Source organism: Emys orbicularis, chromosome 3 (genome assembly GCF_028017835.1).
Source record: "Emys orbicularis isolate rEmyOrb1 chromosome 3, rEmyOrb1.hap1, whole genome shotgun sequence".
Classification (NCBI taxonomy): Eukaryota; Metazoa; Chordata; order Testudines; family Emydidae; genus Emys; species Emys orbicularis.
Genome location: NC_088685.1, coordinates 107,147,568 through 107,171,917, shown reverse-complemented (window position 1 = coordinate 107,171,917; position 24,350 = coordinate 107,147,568). Strand labels below are relative to the sequence as shown.

Here is a 24,350-nt window from a genome sequence, read left to right as displayed (position 1 = left end):
AAATGGTCTTAACTCAATCAGATTTACTTGTAATGTCTCAAAGTTTATTCTATATTGAACTGGACAAGCAATGGGGTTTTCGATTTGCTGGCAATTACAAAAAAATTGAAAAATTTTTGTTTGGGGCAAACCAAAAATGATTTTTTTTTCAAATTTCTCAGAAAAATGAACAAATTGGAAAGCACTGCAAATCAGGTCAAATGAAATGATTCGTTTTACTCTACTTTTTGCACCTGGGTATTTAAACAAAAGCAAAGGAGGACTAGATTCATAAAATTCCTAGAGGAGAAGGTGGTGGTGCCGCCACTCCCCATCTTATAAGTTTTAACCCGGTGGTTAGGATTCTTACCTGGGATGTGGGAGACACAGGTTCAATTCTTCCCTCTGCCCAACATGGAGAAGGGATTTGAACTTGTCTCCCACATTGCAGGAGCTTGCATTGGGCTATGTGATATTCTAGGGCAAGTCTCTCTCTCACTCTCTCCAGTTGAAACTGTTCTGCTTTTTATAGTCATTGAAGCAGGGACTCCGATTTGGGTCTCCCACATCCTACATGATTGCCCTAAACACCAGTCCAGAGAATCATTTTCACTCTCTTTCTCTGGGCCAAAGACTATCCATAGTAATTCGTAATGACAATGGATAGTCATTGGGCCAAGGAAAGAGTGTGAATGACTTTCCAGACTTCCCCAGACTAATCCATAGCTTAGTGGTTAGGGCACATTCCTGCAACGTGGGTAGACCCCAAGTTCAAATCCTTTCTCCACATCAGGCATAGGGGAGCAATAAACACAGGATACCTATGTAGCAAAGAGTGCCCTAATAATTGGGCTAGAAGTGATAAGGAAAGCACCACCACCTCCCGCTCCTCCCATTTTGTGACCTCACCCTAAAACACTGAAGTGTTTCAGTAATGTTAAAACCAACCATTTCATATTGACATTACCAAAACATTTCAATTTTTCAGTTCTGTCAAAACTGTTCTGCAAATTGGTCAACCAAAACTACATATTTTGGTGAATTAGCCATTCACCAAAACAAACTTCACCTAATTCTAATTCTATACTCAGAGTAAATGCTGTAATTTTGGAAAGGATGTACTGTATTTTTCTTATGTAAGAAAGAAGTCAAACCCCTGATTTAAGTACAAAACTCATTTCAACTTTAACTATGGAGACAACTAGAACCTCCTTAACAAAAGGTCTGTATGCTTGGCTACACTGTATTTCTTACTGTTCTTTGTAACAATGGTTCTTTTCAATGTGAACCAATATATCAGAGTTTTGCAACTACACAATGTTTCTGAACAATGTTGTGGTTTTGATGTCTATAGTTACATTACTTTTTGATCATATAAGTAAGTTCAGTCTAAATTGGTCTCCTTAAGGTAAACACATTTTTAGATTTTTTTTATTTCAAAATTATAGCATTTGCTACTGTGAGTGCTAGAGTCTAGTTAGAAGAATTCTCCCCTCCCCAATTAGTACATAATTTTAAGGTTTATCAAATTTTCAGCCTCCTGTCCCAGGTGCATTTAGATAGCTGTTAGTTCAAAACAAATACAGAATAAAACACTGAAGCTTTTAGATGACCATTTTCATACATAAAGTAAAATGTGGAAATGATTTTCCATACCAGTTCACAGAAACTCTTTTACTCCGCCATTGTGATAGTGAAGTTTTTTGCTCAAAATGAAATTTGGAATTGGTGAAAAATTTCTTATTGACAATATAAGCGTGTGGAATCCTAACCAGAGAACAGATACAGTACTGGCACCAGAGGTTTAAGCTTCCTTACACTAACTGCTAGTATCTCGCAACTTTTTAAGGGACCACCTTTCCCTTCTGCTGATATTTCCAACAAGCAAGCCAGTTAGTTCCAATGAGCACCTGTCTATTAAGAACTGGATAGAGACTGTCAATTGCTTCAGCCACCAGACAGTAAATACCTTTCATGAATGTCAACATGATCTGGATTCAAACCAGCCACCTAAGAGGTAAAAGAACTCTGTACCTCAGTCTTTTCTCCTTCTGTTTCAGAAATGCTTGCCAGACAAGTAGAAGTGTTATTAGTTTGGTCTGAAAGCCTGTTCTCTCCAGTGAAGCCTGCTGTTAACCTAGTTAAAAAGAACTTAACTCATAAAACTGCTTATTAGTTTTCTAGGTCAAAGCATGGAGTTTTCATCCAATTTGGCATCATATCTTCAAGTCTGTTTCTTTTTCAAGCTCATATATCCCACTCTTCCTGTACTGAATCTTGGTTTTCTCTTCTTCTGTGAGGGATGATTAAATGTATCTATATATTAAGTGATGTTGGTTTTTATTTTGAGTATTTTAAGATGACTTCACCCTACACTTTTCTTTATTCTCTCTTCTCTCTCCTCTCCCTACCTTGTGACTATTCTGATAGAGGTGTATACAACAGCTAAGAGGCTTACTGTATTACACTGCCCTGCTATTCTGGACTGTATATATTTTCCTCCCTGCTCCCATCCTCCTTAACTTCTTCTGTCCTGACAGAATGAGTTGGTAAATGATTACATATTTTGATTTCACAAACCACATATGTTTAATAAAAATATTATGAAGAAATAAGGTAATAGCTTAAAGACCTAAACAGTATTAAAAATATAAGAACTCTACATGAAACTGCAGCATTTCCAGTACAGCAGAATGGTCTTGCCGTAAAGTTGTTTCAATATATACTGGATTTTCATGGTACCTGGAACACTGCAGCCTCATGATGCAACTTTTCACAATATTGTGTCTCAATGCTGCATCAATACCATTATAGCTAAGAATGGAGTCGAGTGGAGTGAGCTGACTATGGCTAATGCTATTATTTAGAAAAACAACATCAGGATGTATAGAACATATAGTTTTTTATTATTTGTATTGGGGTTATTTTTCGGAGGTCTCCTATCAGTAACTGGGAGCCCTCGTGCTAGACTATAATGAAAATAGATAACCCAAAGAGCCGGCAATCTAAATTAAAGCATCACTTAAATTTTGAATGATTTTGGAAAATTTGGAATTTGGAAAATTAGAAGAGTTTTCTACCACATCACTTGGGGGGTGGGGTGAAGGAGGAGGGGAAGAAGTTTAGCCCTAGTAATTAAACATAACATCTTCAATCCGCTTTACAGCATAAAAATTAATTACACCTCAAAACACACCCTTGAGTGGTAAATGTAAGTATTTAGTGGGGTACTTCATAGTATAGGATCATAAATAAATATAGCTTGTAGAGAGTGATGTCTTAATAATAGGACACCTCTCTACAGTGCTCTTATAAAAGCCTTACTAGCACCATCAGTTTTATTGATGTAGCCAAGTTATTGTTACTGAAGTTCTACTGTACTGTACAATTCAATAGGTTTAAACCTAAAAATATCATGAAAGTCCTGTGATGTATCAAAGTTCTTCAGCCATGTACTGAAAAAGAGCGTGCAAGACTGAGCTTTCTCAAAAAAAAGGAGGTGGAGTTTTCCTTCACAACAGGTTTAAATATAAATAAGTCACAAAAAGATAAGATAAGTTACCCAAATATATTCAATGAAGCAGTTGCTGCTACCTTCTTAATAAAAAAAACCACATCACAACTGGACAAAATCCTGTTCAGTATAATGGTAGGAAAATGTTCACAAGCAGCATCTGTTAGGGCAGATATAATTCATAAAGGGCCACTGAGATAACCTTTAAATAGAGAAGAATCCATGCATTTGTAGCCAACTCATGAAAATGGAAAGCATGAATAATAATCCTGACAGCAAACACTTAAGTGTGCCCAGTTTAGAACATTTTTCTACTGGCATAACAAACATACCCCATCTCTTATATATGAGACACAATCAAAAACAGATTCTCTTCCTACTCGCATGTAATAAAGGACACTGTACCTCACAGTAAAATCATAGGAGCAGGAGGCCAATAAAGTTGCATGAAATGGTGAAAACTGCAAGAAAGAAAGAAAAAGTACTTAACACAAAAACCTTAGGTACATATTTATCAACTTTCCAGAAATAAATAATAATTAAGTTATCTTCATTAAGACTGCTTAGGAAAATACCACAACACCCTGTAACAAAACAGGCTGCTTACTTTAACCACTGAGCTTTAGCAATTATGCTTTAAACAATATGTAATCAGCTACACTATACTGGTAGGAATCCATTTCATTGTAGTGGTTGCCAGCTGCACTACTATAAATTAAGGACCTGACAGGGTTTCCATTAGGTATTTCCTTTGAGATAGTCATATAGCAGGCTATTAAACTTTACTTTGGGCTGACACTTTGAATGCTCTCTCGGGCTATAAAGAATGTTTCCATAAAGCTGTGTGACCATTTTGGTTTTTCCAGCTCAGTTACAGCAAGACATACCCAAATTTGTATCACACTTCAGAAGACATTCAAGATAGATTTCGCTGGCACCACAGCCATACTTTGTCCTGAAATTCCTTTATTAATTAAGAAGATTGGAGTGAAGTTTGAAAACTGGCAATTACACAAAATAGCCTAATACATTTCCCCACAATCCAGGGCATATTATAGATTAAATTCTGCCATGGACTGTGGAGATGAGTACGTCCAAAAAATTGTAACAAAGAGGGAAGAGAAACAGGATAAAAACTGCCCATCTCAGCTCTGGCATCTTAACAGGGAATTTCCTAGGTTTCTAACAAAAATCTCAAATCCCTGAAAGGTAGTACACATACTAATCACTGACGTGCCTGGTAATTTACTTTACCTTTAAAGATTTGTATGTGTGGAATTTCCTTTTCTAAATGGTCCCAAGATCTGCCAAAGAGGAGACCTGCTCCTGCAGGTGTATATTGAGGGGTGTGGGGATGGAGGAGAGGAAAATGAGTGGAGGTGTAGTCATGGTGTTGGAAGAGGAGACAAAAGCATTCCCTTGATCTGCTAACCACATTTCCTTCTCATCCACCATGGAGGGGTAATCCTGATGCAGCAGATCTCCCTTGATTCTCAAAGGAAAACCTAGAGAGGGAATCCAAGCTCATGGCTCCCTTCCTGCAGTGGCTAGGAGGTGAATGGGGGTGGGACTCCACATCAACCTCCTCATGTCCACAGGACTTGAGCTCTCCTCTTACCATCCACAAGAAGGGCTGGAATGTGCAGCTGGCAGGAGGCTTAAGGTCAGCAAAGAGGATGGTCTCTCTTTGCTTTCTGCTGTACTGCAGCCCCAGAGAGGGGTGTCCAGCTAATGAAGACTCCCTCCCCATGAGCTTCTTCCCTCCCCCCGCCATCTCCTCCACTGTGAGACTTAAGAATCAAATCAGGGGGAGGGAAAGAGGGACAATGCAAACCCCAATTCCTACAAGACAAAATAAGCTAGCCCGCCTCCTGACAAGCCCAAACAGGGCTCATCAAAGACAAACACGTACTGAAGTTCACGGAGACCTAGAGGTGGCTCCCAATGAACCTCCTACGATCTGTGAGGTGGGTCAACAAACTCTTATGGCTCATTGGGGAGTCTCCCCTCTTGTAGACCTCAGTCGGGTCACAGAAAAGGCAAGGACACCTGCGTCACTCCATTCCCCCCCCCCCAAATTTCCTATAGTCTGCAGGAAAGCTCCTTTCCCATGGGCCTCAGGAGCATGAACAGTAAGAGCAGGAGACTTGAAGGCAACAAAAGAGGGGGCTCATTGTCCCCATGATCTCACATATGTTCCATGGAGCTCTTGATTCATCAAGAATAACTCATCAGAGCTGATGAGCCATAGTGCTATTACTATTTAATATCATAAGAACCTGTCAAAAATCTTGAGAGCTGTGCACTAGATATCAACTAGGAGAGTCTAGTAAGCTTGGGTAGTTTTTTCCAGCCACAAAGTGGGAAGGAAAATAAACTTGAAAATTCTGAACCCCTCTACTTTTAGGGTGCCACAGTTCAGAGCTAATTCACTTCAAACTGGGAGATAGGGGAAGGTTCTACCTCTGCTACAGTACTAACCCACCAATTTTGAGGCCAATGGCAAGAAAGGGAGGAAAAACTGGGCTTATAATGGAAACTCATTTGCAAGCTTAATTTTGTGGTGGCTTTGTTGCTCCTTATTAGTGCCTTTCACCCCTAAAAAGCAACAGAGAGTCCTGTGGCACCTTTAAGACTAACAGAAGTATTGGAGCATAAGCTTTTGTGAGTGAATACCCACTTCGTCAGACACATGCAAAGTGGGTATTCACTCACGAAAGCTTATGCTCCAATACTTCTGTTAATCTTAAAGGTGCCACAGGACTCTCTGTTGCTTTTTACAGATCCAGACTAACACGGCTACCCCTCTGATACTTTTCACCCCTAAGGCTCCTCAAGCCCTTCTATACACACACAAATGCACACTCAGCAAGGTCTAAGCCTTATTCTACACAAATGCTGCTATCTCTAGAGTGGAAAGAAGCATAAAACAACACAATTTAAGAAAGGAATGAGGGAGTATAGTAGTTTCAGCTGAAACTACATGAAGAATTTAAGTTGACCAGGCTTTCTTTACGTTTTTCATTCTGTGGAGCCCTTTACAATGAAAAGATCATCCCTTGAAGCCACTCTCTCTCACAGCACCCCAAAAACTTATTTTGAATGTCAAAATGTTGTTATGTGTGGCCCATTAGGAAGGACTCTGAGAATAACTAGTCTGTGAACTATTAAACAAGCAAAAATCTTGGGTACCTGCTTACTTGCTTCTTTATTTCTAGTTCTTAGTTACATATATACTGTTTGCATCACTGACACTTTAATAGAAATTGGAGTCCATTGACAGGGTAAGTCAAAGAACTAAACTTACTTTTACTCTCCTTACAGCATAGGTATGGCCAACAAGGTTGAATACTGGCTGCCGGACATTCCTCAAATCCCAACCTTTCAAACTACAGTCAACTGCGCCAGTTACTAGCAAATTCTGATTATTAAAACAAAACAAACACACATGCAGACACATTAGAACAGGATGACTATTAAACTGCAGTGATTAAAATACAGCCTATGAGGTCTAAAAAGAAAATGGAAATGTAAGTTACAAATATGTTTACACACAAGAAACAATTTTGTAAACTATGCAAGTGTTTGTCTAACAGTGTAACCAAAGATTGAGTCCTACCTATGCCATTTATCCCTGGGAATGACTCTTCTGGGATGTTAGTGACTGAAAATAATCTAATCAGCCACTAGACATGATTGTTACTCGCACATCAATAGAGCTGAAGAGACATTGATGTGGCAGTAAAAGACCTTTACTCTTTAAGAAAAGTGGTTCATTTAGGGATGTTGACTGTAGTTTGGCACAACACATTATACCTCGTCATATTTGCACCAGTCACAGCTCAAGATCTCAGCCTGGTGGCCTGGAATCACTACTTTGACTCCTGGCGTCTTCACATCCCAAATTCTTAAAGTCTGATCACCTGAAACAAAGGAATCATTGGTGAGCCAAGGGTAATTGCAGGGAGTTTTCCCATTATAACTCTGAAATACTTTTTGTACTGGTCGATTTGAAGTGACAATAATTTGCTCGGCCTTCTACAAAACATAGGTCCTGGCATGAATCACTTACAGTCCAAACAAGAATGACTAATTATACACAAGATTCATTGAGAGACACACAGGAAATGATTAGGGTTTTATCATTTAATTAACAAGATAATCAAACCTAACACCTAGCTTTGTTTTATCACTAGCACCCTCTGTTACTTTCTCAATTTGAGTAGGTTTTGTAACAAGGATATGGGGTAAAATTTTCAAAAGGGCTTAAGAGTATGTCTACAGAGAACACGTGACACACAGGGTTCTCACTACATAAGGCAGGATTCACTGAAGATTATGTGATCAAATAGCTCCTGCCCTACTAATTTTACTTGCTGTAGTGGGACACATTTCATTTTGGGTTTTAGATTTCTCAGTGATATAATAACACTGGTCTACAATTTTTGAGAAGTCGTCTGCTTCAGAGATAAAATGTGCTATTTATTATGTATTTTGATGTGCCGAATTCAAATATGACAATTAAAACAACTGATTGGCTACTGTTTCTAAGATATTTAAGTTTTTACATTTTATGTCTATGTATATTGTGTAGATAGTAGAGTTTTAATCATAAATTGTAAACCTAGGTCTTTTCATGTGTTTATGGTTGCTTTACATGATAATATTTCACCTGTCCTGTTTATGTAACACTTTAAAAATCAGCAAAAGGGTTATATAAATAAAATTTATTATGAAACAAAAGGCAAAAAACTATTATGTACATAGTTTAGTCCTTATTCAGTGTCTACTCGGCGCTTCTTGGCTTGTCTCTTGTATTCATTAAATGGAACATCTCTTGTCACTGTCCAGCAATAGTCTGCAAGCATTGATGGGCTCCATTTGCCCTGATAGCGTTACTCCATTGTTGCAATGTAATGGTGAAATCGCTCGCAGTGCTCGTCGCTCACTGCTCCGCAGTTCGGTGGAAAAAAATCTAGATGAGAGTGCAAAAAATGTATCTTTAGTGACATGTTGCAACCAAGGCTTTTGTATGCCTTGAGGAGGTTTTCCACCAACAACCTGTAGTTGTCTGCCTTGTTGTTTCCGAGAAAATTTATTGCCACTAACTGGAAGGCTTTCCATGCCGTCTTTTCCTTGCCACGCAGTGCATCGTCAAATGCATCATCTCGAAGAAGTTCACGAATCTGAGGACCAACAAAGACACCTTCCTTTATCTTAGCTTCACTTAACCTTGGAAATTTTCCACGGAGGTACTTGAAAGCTGCTTGTGTTTTGTCAATGGCCTTGACAAAGTTCTTCATCAGACCCAGCTTGATGTGTAAGGGTGGTAACAAAATCTTCCTTGATTCAACAAGTGGTGGATGCTGAACACTTTTCCTCCCAGGCTCCAATGACTGTCGGAGTGGCCAATCTTTCTTGATGTAGTGGGAATCTCTTGCACGACTATCCCATTCGCAGAGAAAACAGCAGTACTTTGTGTATCCAGTCTGCAGACCAAGCAAGAGAGCAACAACCTTCAAATCGCCACAAAGCTGCCACTGATGTTGGTCATAGTTTATGCACCTCAAAAGTTGTTTCATGTTGTCATAGGTTTCCTTCATATGGACTGCATGACCAACTGGAATTGATGGCAAAACATTGCCATTATGCTGTAAAACAGCTTTAAGACTCGTCTTCGATGAATCAATGAACAGTCTCCACTCATCTGGATCGTGAACGCTGTTGAGGGCTGCCATCACACCATCGATGTTGTTGCAGGCTACAAGATCACCTTCCATGAAGAAGAATGGGACAAGATCCTTTTGACAGTCACGGAACATGGAAACCCTAACATCACCTGCCAGGAGATTCCACTGCTGTAGTCTGGAGCCCAACAGCTCTGCCTTACTCTTGGGTAGTTCCAAATCCCTGACAAGGTCATTCAGTTCACCTTGTGTTATGAGGTGTGGTTCAGAGGAGGAGGATGGGAGAAAATGTGGGTCCTGTGACATTGATGGTTCAGGACCAGAAGTTTCATCCTCTTCCTCGTCTGACTCAAGTGAGAATGATTCTGGTGCATCAGGAACCGGCAGTCCTTCTCCGTGGGGTACTGGGCGTATAGCTGATGGAATGTTTGGATAATGCACAGTCCACTTTTTCTTCTTTGACACACCTTTCCCAACTGGAGGCACCATGCAGAAGTAACAATTGCTGGTTTGATCTGTTGGCTCTCTCCAAATCACTGGCACTGCAAAAGGCATAGATTTCCTTTTCCTGTTCAACCACTGGCGAAGATTTGTTGCACAAGTGTTGCAGCATATGTGTGGGGCCCACCTCTTGTCCTGATCTCCAATTTTGCAGCCAAAATAAAGGTGATAGGCTTTCTTAACCATAGTGGTTATACTGTGCTTTTGTGATGCAAAAGTCACTTCACCACAAACATAGCAGAAGTTATCTGCACTGTTCACACAAGTACGAGGCATCTCTGCTCACTTTGGCTAAACAGAAATGTGTCCCTTTGCAAAATCAAACACTGACAAATAAGAGAGCACGACACTGTATGATTTCTAGAGCTGATATAGGGCAATTTGTTCAGCAGAGTGATGTAAGCTTCGTTATGATTGCATCATCCATGACTTCTAGGAATAACATGATGCAATTCATATCATGTATGACGCAATACCAGCTTCAGATTGCATCATTCATTGTTTTGCCTAAAAAGCAAGTACTGTCCAAACCCAGTCATAGATTTATTCATAGATCCAGTCAAAGATGTATTTTAGTCATTTCTAGTTTAAATTGAGATCCCTTCTCTTTATAACTCACTTATCCTCCGCCATTCCCAAGTCAAGGGTCGTATGTACTGACCCAATAGCATATCTTGAAAATTAGAGCCAATCAACAATTTTAAGCATCATTTTCGGTCTCAGTGACCCAGAATTAGTAAAGTTTGACTACATTTATTTCAGAAGCATTTTGGCTGTACAGCAGCGTAATGGGCCTTTTAAAAAAAAAAAGAGAGAGAGAGAGAGAGAGAGAGAGAGAGAGAGAGAGAGAGAAAGCTATTTTATCTTTGAAAGATGTTTTCCATCAGATAATACAGATTTTAAGAGGTAGCCTACATTTTGCAACCCACACTACTTGACAAGACACTTTACATTTTTGTAAGAGAATCAATACACAAATACATGTATAGTTTGGTCCATTACCTTTACAGTTAATCAAAGAAGCATTTTGAGGGCCAAAGATATTTGGAAAACTAGCCCATTGAGCCAACAATAATTTCAGCAGAATACAAGCAATCTCCCTAGTGGTAAAATAAATTATACCTGACCATATGAAATAGCCATTATTTTTGACCTAGTAATCCGGAGGTAACACAGCGCAGCATACACAGATTTGGTGCCTGCCAGAAACAGTATTATCAATGCATGGCACTACTTCAGAGAGGAAAAATAATACCGTACATTATAAAGCGACCTTACTACTGAGCCCTTTGCCCAATGGAAGAGTCAACACTAAAGCCAAAACTGGCTCCCCATTTCCCCAGCTCAGTTGCAGGTAGAAGGACTCACAAATAAAACACAAACCTTGGGCTGATAAACATTTGTAAGATGGACAGGACAGAACAGAACGGGACAGGACAGAACAAGGTTAAAGACTGTTTGAAGCATACCAAGTACAATTGTATTCATTAAGGGTCATCGCTTATTATCATTCCGATATTAAGCAAACACAAAGATTCTCAAAAGTTTCCAATAAAAATGCATTTATTTATTTATTTATTTATTCATTCATTCATTCATTCTACTTTTAGTAACAAGTCACCGCTATTAGGCAACAGATTTTTGCTGGTCTGTTGGGTGGTTACTGAACACAGACTTGTCTATGTATTCTACTTGTGATGTTGCAGTCTATATGGTTTTATAAAAATATGCTAATGAGTGAATATAATGTAACTGGAATATGCTTCATGCAAAAGGTCTCTTGTAAGGTATCATTACAAAGCTTATAATCTACTGAGTGTGATCATCCTATTTGTATAAATGTACCACTCTTGTATCTGAAACTAGAAATATGAAATATAACTCTGAGGGCCTATTGTAATTATGCAAAGTGTGGGCAATTAATGGTGGTTTGGAATCTTGATGACTCCCATTAACCAGGACAATTGACTGCAGATAGCTGTGTTTTACCTGTAAGTCTTCCTGTATACGTGTGTGCTGGCAAGTGGGCAATGAAGTCTTGCAGTGATGTGATCATGTCACCTGAACTGGAATCCATCTTTAACCTGATGTCTGAGAAGGAGGGGGTGGGAACCCAGAGAGGGACAAAGGATTCCCGCCTTATGAAAAAGATATATAAATGGGTGGAACAGAACAAAGTGGAAGGAGCCATCATGAAGAATCCCCTAGCTACCATCTCAGCTGGAACAAGAGCTGTACCAGGGGAAAGAATTGTGCCCAGGCCTGGAAGGTGTCCAGTCTGAGGAAAAAACTTACTGAAGCATCTCTGAGGGTGAGATTATCTGTATTCAGTTTGATTAGACATAGATTTGTGCATTTTATTTTATTTAGCTTGGTGACTTACTCTGTTCTGTCTGTTACTACTTGGAACCACTTAAATCCTAATTTCTGTATTTAATAAAATCACTTTTTACTTATTAATTAACTCAGAGTATGTATTAATACCTGGGGGAGCAAACAGCCATGCATATCTCTCTATCAGTGTTATAGAGGGCGAACAATTTATGAGTTTACCCTGTATAAGCTTTATACAGGGTAAAACGGATTTATTTGGGTTTAGACCCCATTGGGAGTTGGGTATCTGAGTGTTAAAGACAGGAACACTTCTGTTAACTGCTTTCAGGTAAACCTGCAGCTTTGGGGCAAGTAATTCAGACCCTGGGTCTTTGCTGGAGCAGACGGGAGTGTCTGGCTCAGCAAGACAGGGTGCTGGGGTCCCGAGCTGGCAGGGAAGGCAGGGGTAGAAGTAGTTTTGGCACATCAGGTGGCAGCTCCCAAGGGGGGGTTCTGTGACAACCCGTCACACTACTTGATTCACCTTAAATTTTATAAACCTGTTAAAATAAAAAATGAAGATAATTAAACATCTACGCACTCACCCAAAGATTCCTAAAAAGAGATCACAAACACAAGTGTAAATTTCACCCCCGTGCATAGAGCTGGCAAATGCATATATATCACATCAGTCCCACTAAGGAACTAAAGTTTACATTAGACTTAAATGGTGCACAGGCTTTATGCTGGCTTTTTGTCAAAGGGTGTTTTTCACCCAAACCTATAACCCACAGTACATAAAGTCCAGCAAGACAAGAACCAGTTAGCGCAATCAATGCCAGATTGTGCTGAGACAGAACAGTCACAATTCAGCAAGGCTAGAAACTTAAGAGATTAATGAAAAATAACTGTCCTGAAGTCCAGCTAATGCAGCTTCAAATTAGTTTTCAAAGAACCAAATACTTTCAGCTGAAAGGTTTTTACTTAAATAATGAAACTGGTTTGGTAAATACTACTGTCAGGAATCTGACCCTACTATAACTGGTCACTACATAGGAACAAACTGGATAAAAGTGGCTTTAATCCACTGAAGGAAGAAGTTACCAGTAAGAGGTAACTTAAACACAAATATCCATGTACAGTATCTCAGCAAAACTCAAATAGAATTTAGCATTTACTATGGTGTTGTCCATCCAAAGATCACTACTTAACATTAATTTAGTCTCACAACACAGCTTAAGGGTGGTAAGTATTATTCTTGTTTTTACAAATGAGGAAACTGAGGCACAGAGAGGGTACGATACTTGCTCAAACTCACACAAAAACCCTAAGATAGAGCGAAGAGCAGAACCCAAAGTGTTCTGACTCTCAAAACAATCCTTCTAGGGACTTTTAAAATGATCATTCAATTGGTTTTATTCAGTCATAAGAAATAAATTTGAACAGATGATCCAGCAAAGTATTAATGAAAAATGTTAGGATATATATAGCTTTAATTAAGGTCACTCAATAGGGCTATAATATATGCATGAGGCCCATTTTCACATAGCAAAGACTAGAAAGTAATTAAACACAACTGACTGCAAGAAATCCATAGTCTTCAATTTAGATTTTTCAGTCTGAGACAAAATGCTCTTCACGTATGCCAAGAATCTCAGTAAATCAAAGTAGTTTTGATCTTTCTCAAATATCTTACTGTACATTGTTCCTCTCTGAAAAAAAGTAAATGTATTTTCCTGCTCTACTTTTAAACACCCTTTTACCTGTTGACAATCTCTACCATAGAATACTTTACTTGAGAATACTTTATAGCCACTAAGTGCTGTAGATAATTCTTTATCCTGGTTGGCACACACTATAAATAAAGGGCCACACATTTTTGGTATCATATTTCCCTACAGCTTGCAAAATTAGAAATTCATTTAATCAAGCGTACTTAGCACAAGACACACTAATTGACATGTAGTTAGATAATATTTCAAATGAATATGCACACTTCACTTTAACATGCATTTGATTTGACACAAGCAAGCAAATTATGTATTTTTAATAGCTTGTAGTACAAGTGGCAATCAGTATTGCACTTAGAATTTGCCAAATTATATATTTTGCTTTTTAAAGGCATGCTATGTACAGAAAATACACATGCTAATTAATGCATATTATTTTCCCCCCTCTTAAAAGTTTTCAATCTCCCAATACCATACAAACATTCAAGGTACTTTGTGGCAATATTTGTGTTTATATTTAGCACATTAAATGCCTATAAATAAGCACAAGGCACTTCTAAGAAGTAAACAAAAAGAGCACTAATTTTATGAGCAGAAGGCAGCCTTTTCAATAAAATATAAGCGTATCAATATATATCTATTCAGGAACTTATGTCTGCCTCACTTCCCATCACCACAAGTATTTGAGTCACACTTTGGTTTTGTTGGAAACTGGGTAAACCCAAATATCCTGGAATTTAAATGTGGTTGTCCAAGGGTTGTTTTGCCTTGGGGAGCCACTTCTGGGGCAGAAATAAAGCAAAATCTGATTGTTATTACATCTTCTTTCTTGATAGAAACACCTGAAGACTGGAGAATGTGATGGCTTAGCAAGCAAAAATTGGGTCCAGAAACATTCATGGTGTAAACCACATGTTAACAGAGAAATTATCTTGCAGACCACTCCCCTCTCATTCATGATCACTTGGGACTTTATCATCCCCTTTTTGCAATCATAACATACTACAACAATTATTTGCATGGAAGTATATTTACATATTTTAACTTTTATTGCAAGCTTAGACTGGGGAGGGCAAAGTATGGCCCGCGGGCCGCATCCAGCCTGCCAGCCGTTTTAATCCAGCCCTTGAGCTCCCGCTGGGGAGCAAGGTCTGGGGCCGCTCCCCGCAGCTCCCAGAAGCAGCGGCATGTCCCCCCCTCCCCCCCGGCTCCTACGTGTAGGGCGGCCAGGGGGCTCCACTCCACACGCTGTCCCCACCCCAACCGCCGTCCCCGCAGCTCCCATTGGCTGGGAACCGTGGCCAATGGGAGCTGCAGGGGCGGCGCCTGCGGACAGGGCAGAGTGCAGCAGAGCCGCCTGGCCGTGCCTCCATGTAGGAGCTGGAGGGGGGACATGCCGCTGCTTCCGGGAGCCGTTTGAGGTAAGCGTTGCCCCAAGCATGCACCCTGAGCCCCTCACCCGCCCTCCTAACCCATCGGTCCCAGCCCAGAGCACCATCCTACACCCAAACCCTTCATCCCCAGCCCCACCCTAGAGCCCTCATCCCTCCCACACACCCCGCTCCCCCGCCCCAGCCCAGAGCCCCCTCACGCACCCTGAACTCCTCATTTCTAGCCCCACCCTGGAGCCTGCACCCCCAGCCAGAGCCCTCAACCCCTGCCACACCCCAACCCCAATTTCATGAGCATTCGTGGCTTGCCATACAATTTCTATACCCTGTTGTGGCCCTCGGGCCAAAAAGTTTGCCCACTCCTGGCTTAGATTCTGAAAAAAAGAAGAGCCTACACCATGTAACCAGCCTGCTCTCTGAAACCAGAGTTTAGGAACCTCTGGGTTACGTAATCTGGTTAGTAAAAAATGTTTTCAAAGACTCTAGTAAGAGATGTTAACATTTTCAGAAAGGTAAATCTCAAACACAGACGCCCCACCCTTACTCTTTGGTGACAAGAACAATGCAGTCAGAGATGCCATACAAGGGTAATAATGCTGTCACACTCTCATACATAAAGTGTGCTGAACACAGGTGTTTACAAAGTATGCAGACTGAATTTGTTTGTTCACTCAAACCAGAAAAGCTGCAGTTCCAAACCTTCTCTCTCAATGTATGCAAATTCCACAGTAAAGACCAAACCCTTCTCACAGCACCAGAGCACTTTCCATCCTGCGTTTGCAAAATGACTCCTTGAGGAAAGACTACAATAAATGGAGCTAAAACCCGGGTGAATGAGGGAGAATCTTGCAGAGCATATACTACTTGAGACAATCTTTTCTTTCCCTTGCACTCATGACTTGTTAAAGCTGTAATGAAAACAGTCAGTGCTTACCCTACCCAATAAATGTAATGACTGCATTAATTATATCTACATGAATGCAGCATTAAAATTGAAGTCGTAGAAGATAAAGGCTAGCTATTATGCTAAGCGTTGCTGGGCTTTGTCCAGTACAGAACAGACTCTTCATTTCCAAGTTACCAATGCTGTGCAGTATTGGACAGCATCACTGTTATGTAATTAGAAAAAAAAGATACTTGTTAGTTCCTCTTGCTGGCAAATTTAAAAGGACAATAAGAATTTGTTGACTCTATAAAGGATGATTCTATAGTGAACTAAAAGAACCAGGCACGATCTATTGCTCTGCAGTGGTTGAGGATCATTGCGCTGCACTGATTTACATTTGGCTATAAGCTAATGATGTGTGCATTCAGCACCTTCTTTATGTGCTAGTCATCACTTTGGTCTCCAGGTAGAAAGAGAGACCTTCTGGACAAACGACACAATGAGTCATTAAACCCTTTTAGCCATCAGGCCGTTGTTATTTATGTCATGTCTTTAATCACATTTTCCACATGACTGGTCTTTCGATGTCAGCCAGACATTTATTGGGCCCCTGAGCTGATGCAGCACGTCCACCTGATCTCCCAGCTTATTTTATCAGCTCAGAAACTGTTATTGACATCAGAATAGAATTTATTTACATACACTGAATTAACAGCTCCTGTTTGTTAATATTTTCAAACAACAGGTAAGAGGCAATCAAATAACCAGCTTGAGTACAAACCATTGCACAGAATAATAGCAACATTGTGAAGTGCCTCACACATCTTTCAAAATGTGAAATGCAAGTATATTAGCTACTAAATAAACGTTAATGTAATTGAAATACCAGCCAGACATACTCCATTCTCCTGTCCACTCCACACCAGTTGAATCTTGCTGCACACTGATATGACTTACTTAATTTGAGGACTTTTAATCAAACTAAATATTTCTCAGGTAGCATTCCTTTTTTCATTTGGCTTATATTTCAGCATGGCAAGGGATCCCCTTCTTTCCTTCTCCTCCCCCATTTTCTTAAAAGAAAAATAATACATTGAAAATGAATTTATCATCCCTAGAACCAAGGAACTAACAATATCAGCTTGAGCCAAATATAGAATAGTTCCAGCTTTCTCAGGCAGCTGATATAGGACTCAGTCTCAATATAGACCTGAAACAAACTCACTGGTCCAGCCCAGGGCCTTTTTTGAGTAGTGAACCTTCCTCCCCACCCTCACAGCATTCACAAAAGGAGACTAGATAAGAACAAACTTATTTTCACTTTCCCCCCCAAGAGGACTGAAATGCAGAGGAAAAGAAGTGTACAATAGTTGTCCTCTATCTATTTCCATAGCAGTGCCAAATGCTTAACAAAACACTTCAAAGTTAATTAAGTTTGTATCAGGACTAAACTTTTGTTTAAATTGTGGAATAAGTAAATTGTTAACCATAGAGAACACCATTTTCCTAACACGTAAAAAGCAACAGACGTTGGGACATGAAACTAATTTCTGACTTAAAATTCTGAAACTTCATGGTGTGTGTGAGTGTGCATCACACAAATGATTCATCTAAAGCACTTCAGCTTCGGGATGAAGCTGAAGAGGGGCGGGGGGGGGGGGCAGGGGAGGAGAGAGAAGGGGTCCAAAAAACAGGCAGAGGAGGAAGTTCAAGTATTCCCTTCCATCCCTATTCTGGTCAAAATTTGTGTGTGACAAGTTTTCAGGCCAGCACTTGTTCCTAGTGAAACAAAGTTTATTGACCTTTTATTTCTGTTATTAAGTTTGAGGATCCTGAAAATCTAAAATGAGGATCCCCGTCTCCTATTCTCCTCCACCACCACAACTGGAGAAGACCTAGTGCCACAGTAGACGTCAGTTGGCTCCAACACCATCCTCTATCCTGAGTGTAAGGGCAAAATACCTTTAACCACCCAAAAAGTGAAGTGATCACCTTGAAAATGCACTGTCTGAGATGCTTTAGGAAATGCCATTTGGACTTAAGAGCAAGAAACCATCAGAGTTGTTCATTTACTGGACAGAATAGCAATGGATGTGTCATTACTAACGGCATGAAAAGCTCCATTATATGTCTACCATTGTAAAGCCATTTTGTAAAGATTTAAAATAATAAAAAAACTGAAGGATACTTCTCCGTATAAAACCCTCTGCTTTTTATTCAATTTCATTGATGGAGTTAATTTATTCAGTAGAACATCATATATTTTATTTGGATATAAAGAGGGAGATTTAACAGTATTCTGAGTGCATCAGTTTCTTTCATATGACAACTCTGGGTACGTCTACACTGCAATTAAAAACCCACAGTTGGCCTGTGTCAGCGGGCTCGGGCTAAGGGGCTATTTAATTGCAGAGTAGATGTTCCGGCTTGGGCCCGAGCACTGGGACCCTCCCACGGACCTGGGCCAGCTGCAGGTTTTTAATTTTATCACTTTGCAGTCCTTAATTTGGCCCCAAAGAGACTCAACGCATTTTTTTTTGTATTAGTCAGCAGGATCTACAAAACTGGCAGGAGGCAGAAAAAGTAAAATTGCGGATTTTCTTTCCTGAGGACAGGGCACAGCAATACATATTAGTATATTATACCGTGTATCTTAAACGGAGGTCTCATACTTTAGGGCAAATGGTCTACTGCTACCATGGTTTTGGAGACAGTCTTTTAAAGATATGTCAGAAAATACAAGAAAGCATAAAGCACATCTTAGCAGCCCAAAACAAAAAATTATGAGTGGGAAGGGGAGTTGTATAAATGCAATAGTGTGAAAAACTGCCTCAGGATCACTGAAGTGAAAGCAAGTGCTAGATAACTGCTGATCCCAGTTGAGAAACCAACAGAAGTGATTTAAGGATCACAACAGAACCTACAAATCCATTCCATGGCTATACATTTCTCTTTTCTTTCTCCATTTTAAAAAATATGATACACAACACCATCTGCTGGACAAAGTGAGAAATAATTCAATACAATGCAGGCTCTTTTGACTTGAATGCCATTTTACTATAATATTTACCTGAGGCAGATGCAAAACAGCCTGGGATGTGCGGAGACCATATAGTGCTGTAAATGATGCCTTCGTGGCCTTTAAAAGTGCATAATGACCGCCCCACAGTTGGGTCCCACTAAATAAAATGAAAAACAAAAGTCTGCAGGTGGAGAATAGCAATATTTAAATCAATTATTTATTTTGGGCTAAACACAACTTTCCAAGGAGGCTATTAAAATGTACACTTTTATTCTACTGGGGTTTCTGTACAATAAAAAGAAGAGGTTTTCACATATGCATTCACAGAGAAACTAAAAAATTTTATGCAAAGAGATCAGAATCTCTCAATATTTTTATATTATAGATAGATATAAATATTATATTTTTTACTGTGTCCATCAAACAGTATCTGGGCACCCAACAAAACTGAAAATATTTCAATTATCCTTTGAAATGTGTCTGGTCTTTCTGCTATTTAGATATTTTGGGGCTAACGGGCATGCATGCTTCTATATTATTAGAAACAAAAGTTAAAAACGTATCTGTCTAAAGGCCCCATCTTACAAATAGTTTAGCCCAAAATCTCCCAGGGATTTCTTTGGGAATTCTATGTCATGGTGGACTGCAGGATCTTCCCTTTAACACACATCATTGAAAGAACTCATGTGTTTTGAAAGTGTACAGATATGAAGGGCAATGCAGCAAGCCAAATTTTTTAAAAAAATGACAGCATCAGTTTAAGTAAAGAGGAAAGCAGAAGGGACAGAAAACTGCATAAGAGAGGACACCGTTTCCCCACACAAATTAAGAACTACAAGTTCCAAAACAAATCACAGTGCTGACCTTCTATAAAAAACAGACATACCAGTTTGGCAGTTTGATCCCATGAACCAGACACCACTACCTGTTCTCCTCTAGTTTGGCTCCAGTCAACACTGTAAACCTATAAATATTACAACAGCTTAGTTTAGAACAGCATAAACATCCAATTTTGATACTCTGCCTAGCCAGAGTTTCATAAAGCATACCTGGATTTTTAGTTTGTATCACAATCAGCTGGAAATGTGCACATCTGGAACTAAAGAGCAGTCATGAAGCCACTTAACTGTGCAGAAAATTAAATTTAATATTTCAAACAGTTTTTTCTTTATGAGTTCTGCTTTTTGTTGTACATAAATACCCAGCAACAATTCCTCTTAAAACTAGGACTAATGAGGAAACAAGTTTGAGTTGTGTTATTTATTTGTTGTGGAAAGATTCATTAGTCACTTCTTAGCGTATCTCTACACTGCAATTAAAAACCCACATCTGGCCCAGGCCAGCTGACTCAGGCTCACGGGGCTCGGGCTAAGGGGCTATTTAATTGTGGAAGAGATGTTCCAGCTTGGACTCCAGCCTGGTCTCTGGGATCCTCCCACCTCACAGGGTCCCAGTGCCCGAGCTGGAGCCCAAACGAGAACGTGTATCCCACAATTAAAAGCCCCTTAGCCCAAGCCCCAGTCAGTTGGCACAGGCCAGCAATGGGTTTTTAATTGCAGTGTAGACGTACCCTTCAAGAATTCAAAAATCTCTCATTTTTTATATACTCAAAGTGAAACAGAACTTTATAGTTGGCCTGTTTGGAAACATCTTGGTATGTTTAATAGAGAAATTTAAAAGCTGAAATCATTACATAGAATTTGATACCTCTGAAACTCTTCTCTCTCATGTTATATATAAAAAACTACATTAGAAGAAAGTTCAAGTTTCAAAGTCAAGCACCCAAAAAACTAGGAAATGCTGCAATTAAGGTTGAACACACAATCTTAATTTGCCTGCTTTGTGCACATGCCTTATAACAGTCTCCTTGCTCTGGCAGTCCCAGTCTTTCCCATCCCTCTGTTCAAGAAAGTCCTGCTCAGCCCCTTGTTCCTGCGCTAAGTACAACCCACCTGAAATCAGTGGGTTTGTACTCAGCACAGCTAAGCCATGCCACTGCTGCCCATGGTACTGTAGACACAACTACTATTTATACTCACGCTAGCTCAATGACAGCTAGCACGAGTATGTGTATGCAAGCTGGGAATCACACCCTTAGCTCGTAGTGTAGACGTCGGCCAAGAGAGCCAATCACCATAAATTGGGTTTGCAGTGTATTCTAAAAACGGTCTAATCTCTTCTGGTATCTTATTCCACAGTTGAGATCCTTAGATCGAAAATACTTTACCTCCAATCTTTCATGATAGGTTTTGTTAGTTCTATTGTCCCAGAAAAGCATAGCTGTCCTGGTAGGTAATGGATACAGAAGTAAATACAGATATACTGGATAGCTGGATCTCAACCCATTAATGGTTCTGAAGATAAGGAGTAAGGCCTTGAATAGACATTGAAAATGAACCATGAGCCAGTGCAGAGCACATTAGTTTTGTCTACACTGAGGACATTTACTGGTACATTCAAACTATTTTTAATTTTGGGGACTGTTAATAACGCCAGTGGTGATGTTCTTATGGTAGCTTGGCCTGCTGAGATCACTGATCTCTACACAAACTGGAGAGTCTACATTGCTTCCATCTTCAGTTTCTCTTAAGCCTTGTCTACACTAGACACATTTACGATAGTACATTTACTGTGGTACCAAGCAGTTTGTTCCCTCCATCCATTGTAATACACCTCACATCCGCACACAAAAGCACCCAGAACAGTTCATGAGTAACCATATGCTGTTCGGAGCAGACTATGCTACAGCAGGACCAAAAACCATTGCACTCTGAATCATTTCAACAACAGTGTGGATAGCTGAAACTGTTCAACTAGTTCTGGCTATTGTCCAACAGTCCACCAGTCACAAATGGTAGCATCTACCCACCAGTTTGTGGATCTACTTTTGAGAGTTCTGACACCAACTAAGGGATAGGTACCAAAAAGCACTGAAAGTAAATCAGTTTAGTGCTAATGGGAAGGTGGAACAAACCTACAAGTATTCTTAATATGATTCGGTGTTAGGGTAGTTGCACAAGAAGTCTGTGCTTAAATTGGTGCAACACAATTGATTCAATTCTCTAGTGTGTATGAGATTTTATAGTGAATCCTGATAATCCAGTTCTAGTGTTGCCAAATATTTATATAGCTGTTGCTGGACCTCATCTGAGAAGAAGGGAATGAAAGTTCCTAGCTAGCTGAAGTGGAAAGAAAGCAATTTTTTGCCATGGTCACTATAAGGGTTAACGATTGATCCATTGGGACCTAAGCTTTCACACCACTTTGATGAACAAGGAACAGATGCTTTTGATGGGAGGAGAGATCAGCATTCCAGTAAGTTAAAAGCATTTCCCCCTTCCAATCAGTATCATTTCAACCTATCCTGGTTTCAGTTTGAGCCAGCTGTTCTTCATTCAGGTGTTGATTTCTTGTAAATAGATTAGCAAAGGTGTTTATTGCTTATGTATAAAAGGGATACAAAGATGATACCCAGATATGTGTATTACTGCCAGTGGTAACTCCTGTTGCAGCAACATCTTCATGCTTTTAATGTGTACCAGACAATGGTACACATACCAAATCCTACTAAAACCAAAGATACACTAGATGCCTCACAAAACACAATGTTCCTGCCCTGAAGATCTTACAATCTAACTAACAAGACAGTCAAACAGTAAATCAATAGAGGATATATGAACAAAGTGTTAAGACACAAAACTTAGTAAACAAAACAAAAAATACCTACCAGTTTCTCCAAACTGTTCCTGTATCCCCCTATGTTTTGTATGTGTCCAAGCCAACCTGCCCCACAGTGGCTGACCTGAAGAGCCCTCCTTTCAAACACACACCCCCAGAGAAAAATCCCCCTTCTCAAAAGGAAATGAGCATGTACCCACTCACAATTTAAAAAAAGGAAATGCTATAAAGTTCTCCAAGCTGGTTCTCAAGAGCTTGTCTACACTGTGTGGTCATGTGCAAAAGAGGCATGTGATTTCCAAAAGCACATCTATGTGTTGCACCCTAACTGGCTCACGTGGATCCAACAAAAAGTTCCCTAGTCCACATTAGAATCACAGAATATCAGGGTTGGAAGGGACCACAGGAGGTCATCTAGTCTAACCCCCTGCTCAAAGCAGGACCAATCCCCAGACAGATTTTTACCCCAGTTCCCTAAATGGCCCCTTCAAGGATTGAACTCACAACCCTGGGTTTAGCAGGCCAATGCTCAAACCACTGAGGTATCCCTCCCCCCACATTAACATAGTGCAGGAAACACTACATTAACACATACTGAGAAATTTTTGTTCACACCAGCAGGATCTACAGGGGCCAACACACTGGAGCTCTTTAGAAATCATACTCCTCTAGTGCATGTCATACCACGTAGACATGCCCTAAGCCTCTGCAAAAGGGAGATGTGCTACTTCCAGCCACGGCAGCTGCCTATCTGTCTGCCTGCCTCCTGGAGGTTGTGACTCTGCCCTGGATAGATTGGGGAGCTCCTATCCTATGTGGTGCCCCCCAAGAGGCCATTGTGGCCACGTGGGGGATCGAAGTAGTGGGTAAAGCAGGGATGGGGGAAGCGACCACCAAGCCTAGATCAGTTCTATATCCAAACTCTCTGTCCCCCCCGCCCCCCCCCCCCCCACACACAGTTACAGCTGCCTCAGAAGTTACTGGATTGAGCAATGGAGGAAGGACTAAGAATGCAGCAGAAACCCTAACTTTCAGAATTTCCAGATAACAGTTTTCAACCTTAATTCTCATCTGTGTATGTCCAGTAATAGTTGATACATATCAGCTAAGGAGAAGAGGAAAGTAAAACCTTAACCAAATAGGCATTCCAATGAGATTTCAACCCCGTTGGAGTAAATCAGTGAATTAATTTAGTTCTGGTTATTCATGAGGTGCAGTAATTGGCTGAAAGGAGAATAACACTGATAATAAAGATGTGCATTTATATTAAAATTGTTTACACTTCTTGAAGTGGGAGGACTGAATCTTATTTGGAAGATGAAGTTGATTCCTGCCAATCTTAACATTAAGACATTATAAAACTCAATGGCAGCATTCATTAAAAGTATCAGAAATGGATTAAGAAGGCAGTCAGTCATCTTTAAAAGCATTGTCTATCCATGTTTACCAGAAAATATTAATTATATTCCTATTAAGATCTGGTCTGTCTTAGTGCACCACTTATAAGAACTGATCTAATTTTTCCCTATCTCAGAGTAAACAGTCAGCCCATGTGTCCTGCACGGTCTTTCTAACCCATGGTTGACTGTCCCTGACTCCCTGCTCTCCCTGTTAAACCAAGAAGTTGCTTGAAAAACTCTTGTTTCAAA

The 24,350-nt window shown here is 40.0% G+C and overlaps 1 protein-coding gene across 1 annotated transcript in view; it reads right to left on the bottom strand.

Annotated features, from left to right (window-relative positions):
• The window catches only part of PEX7 (peroxisomal biogenesis factor 7), a 90,716-nt gene that overhangs the window by 43,052 nt on the left and 23,314 nt on the right, over positions 1–24,350 (bottom strand). Inside the window, exons 4-8 of the mRNA XM_065401142.1 lie at positions 19,910–19,987; positions 19,072–19,180; positions 7,310–7,416; positions 6,801–6,914; positions 3,899–3,954 (exon numbers count right to left, since the gene is read on the bottom strand). Of these exons, the coding sequence (XP_065257214.1) occupies positions 3,899–3,954; positions 6,801–6,914; positions 7,310–7,416; positions 19,072–19,180; positions 19,910–19,987 (464 nt within the window). The remainder of the gene's footprint in view (positions 1–3,898; positions 3,955–6,800; positions 6,915–7,309; positions 7,417–19,071; positions 19,181–19,909; positions 19,988–24,350) is intronic.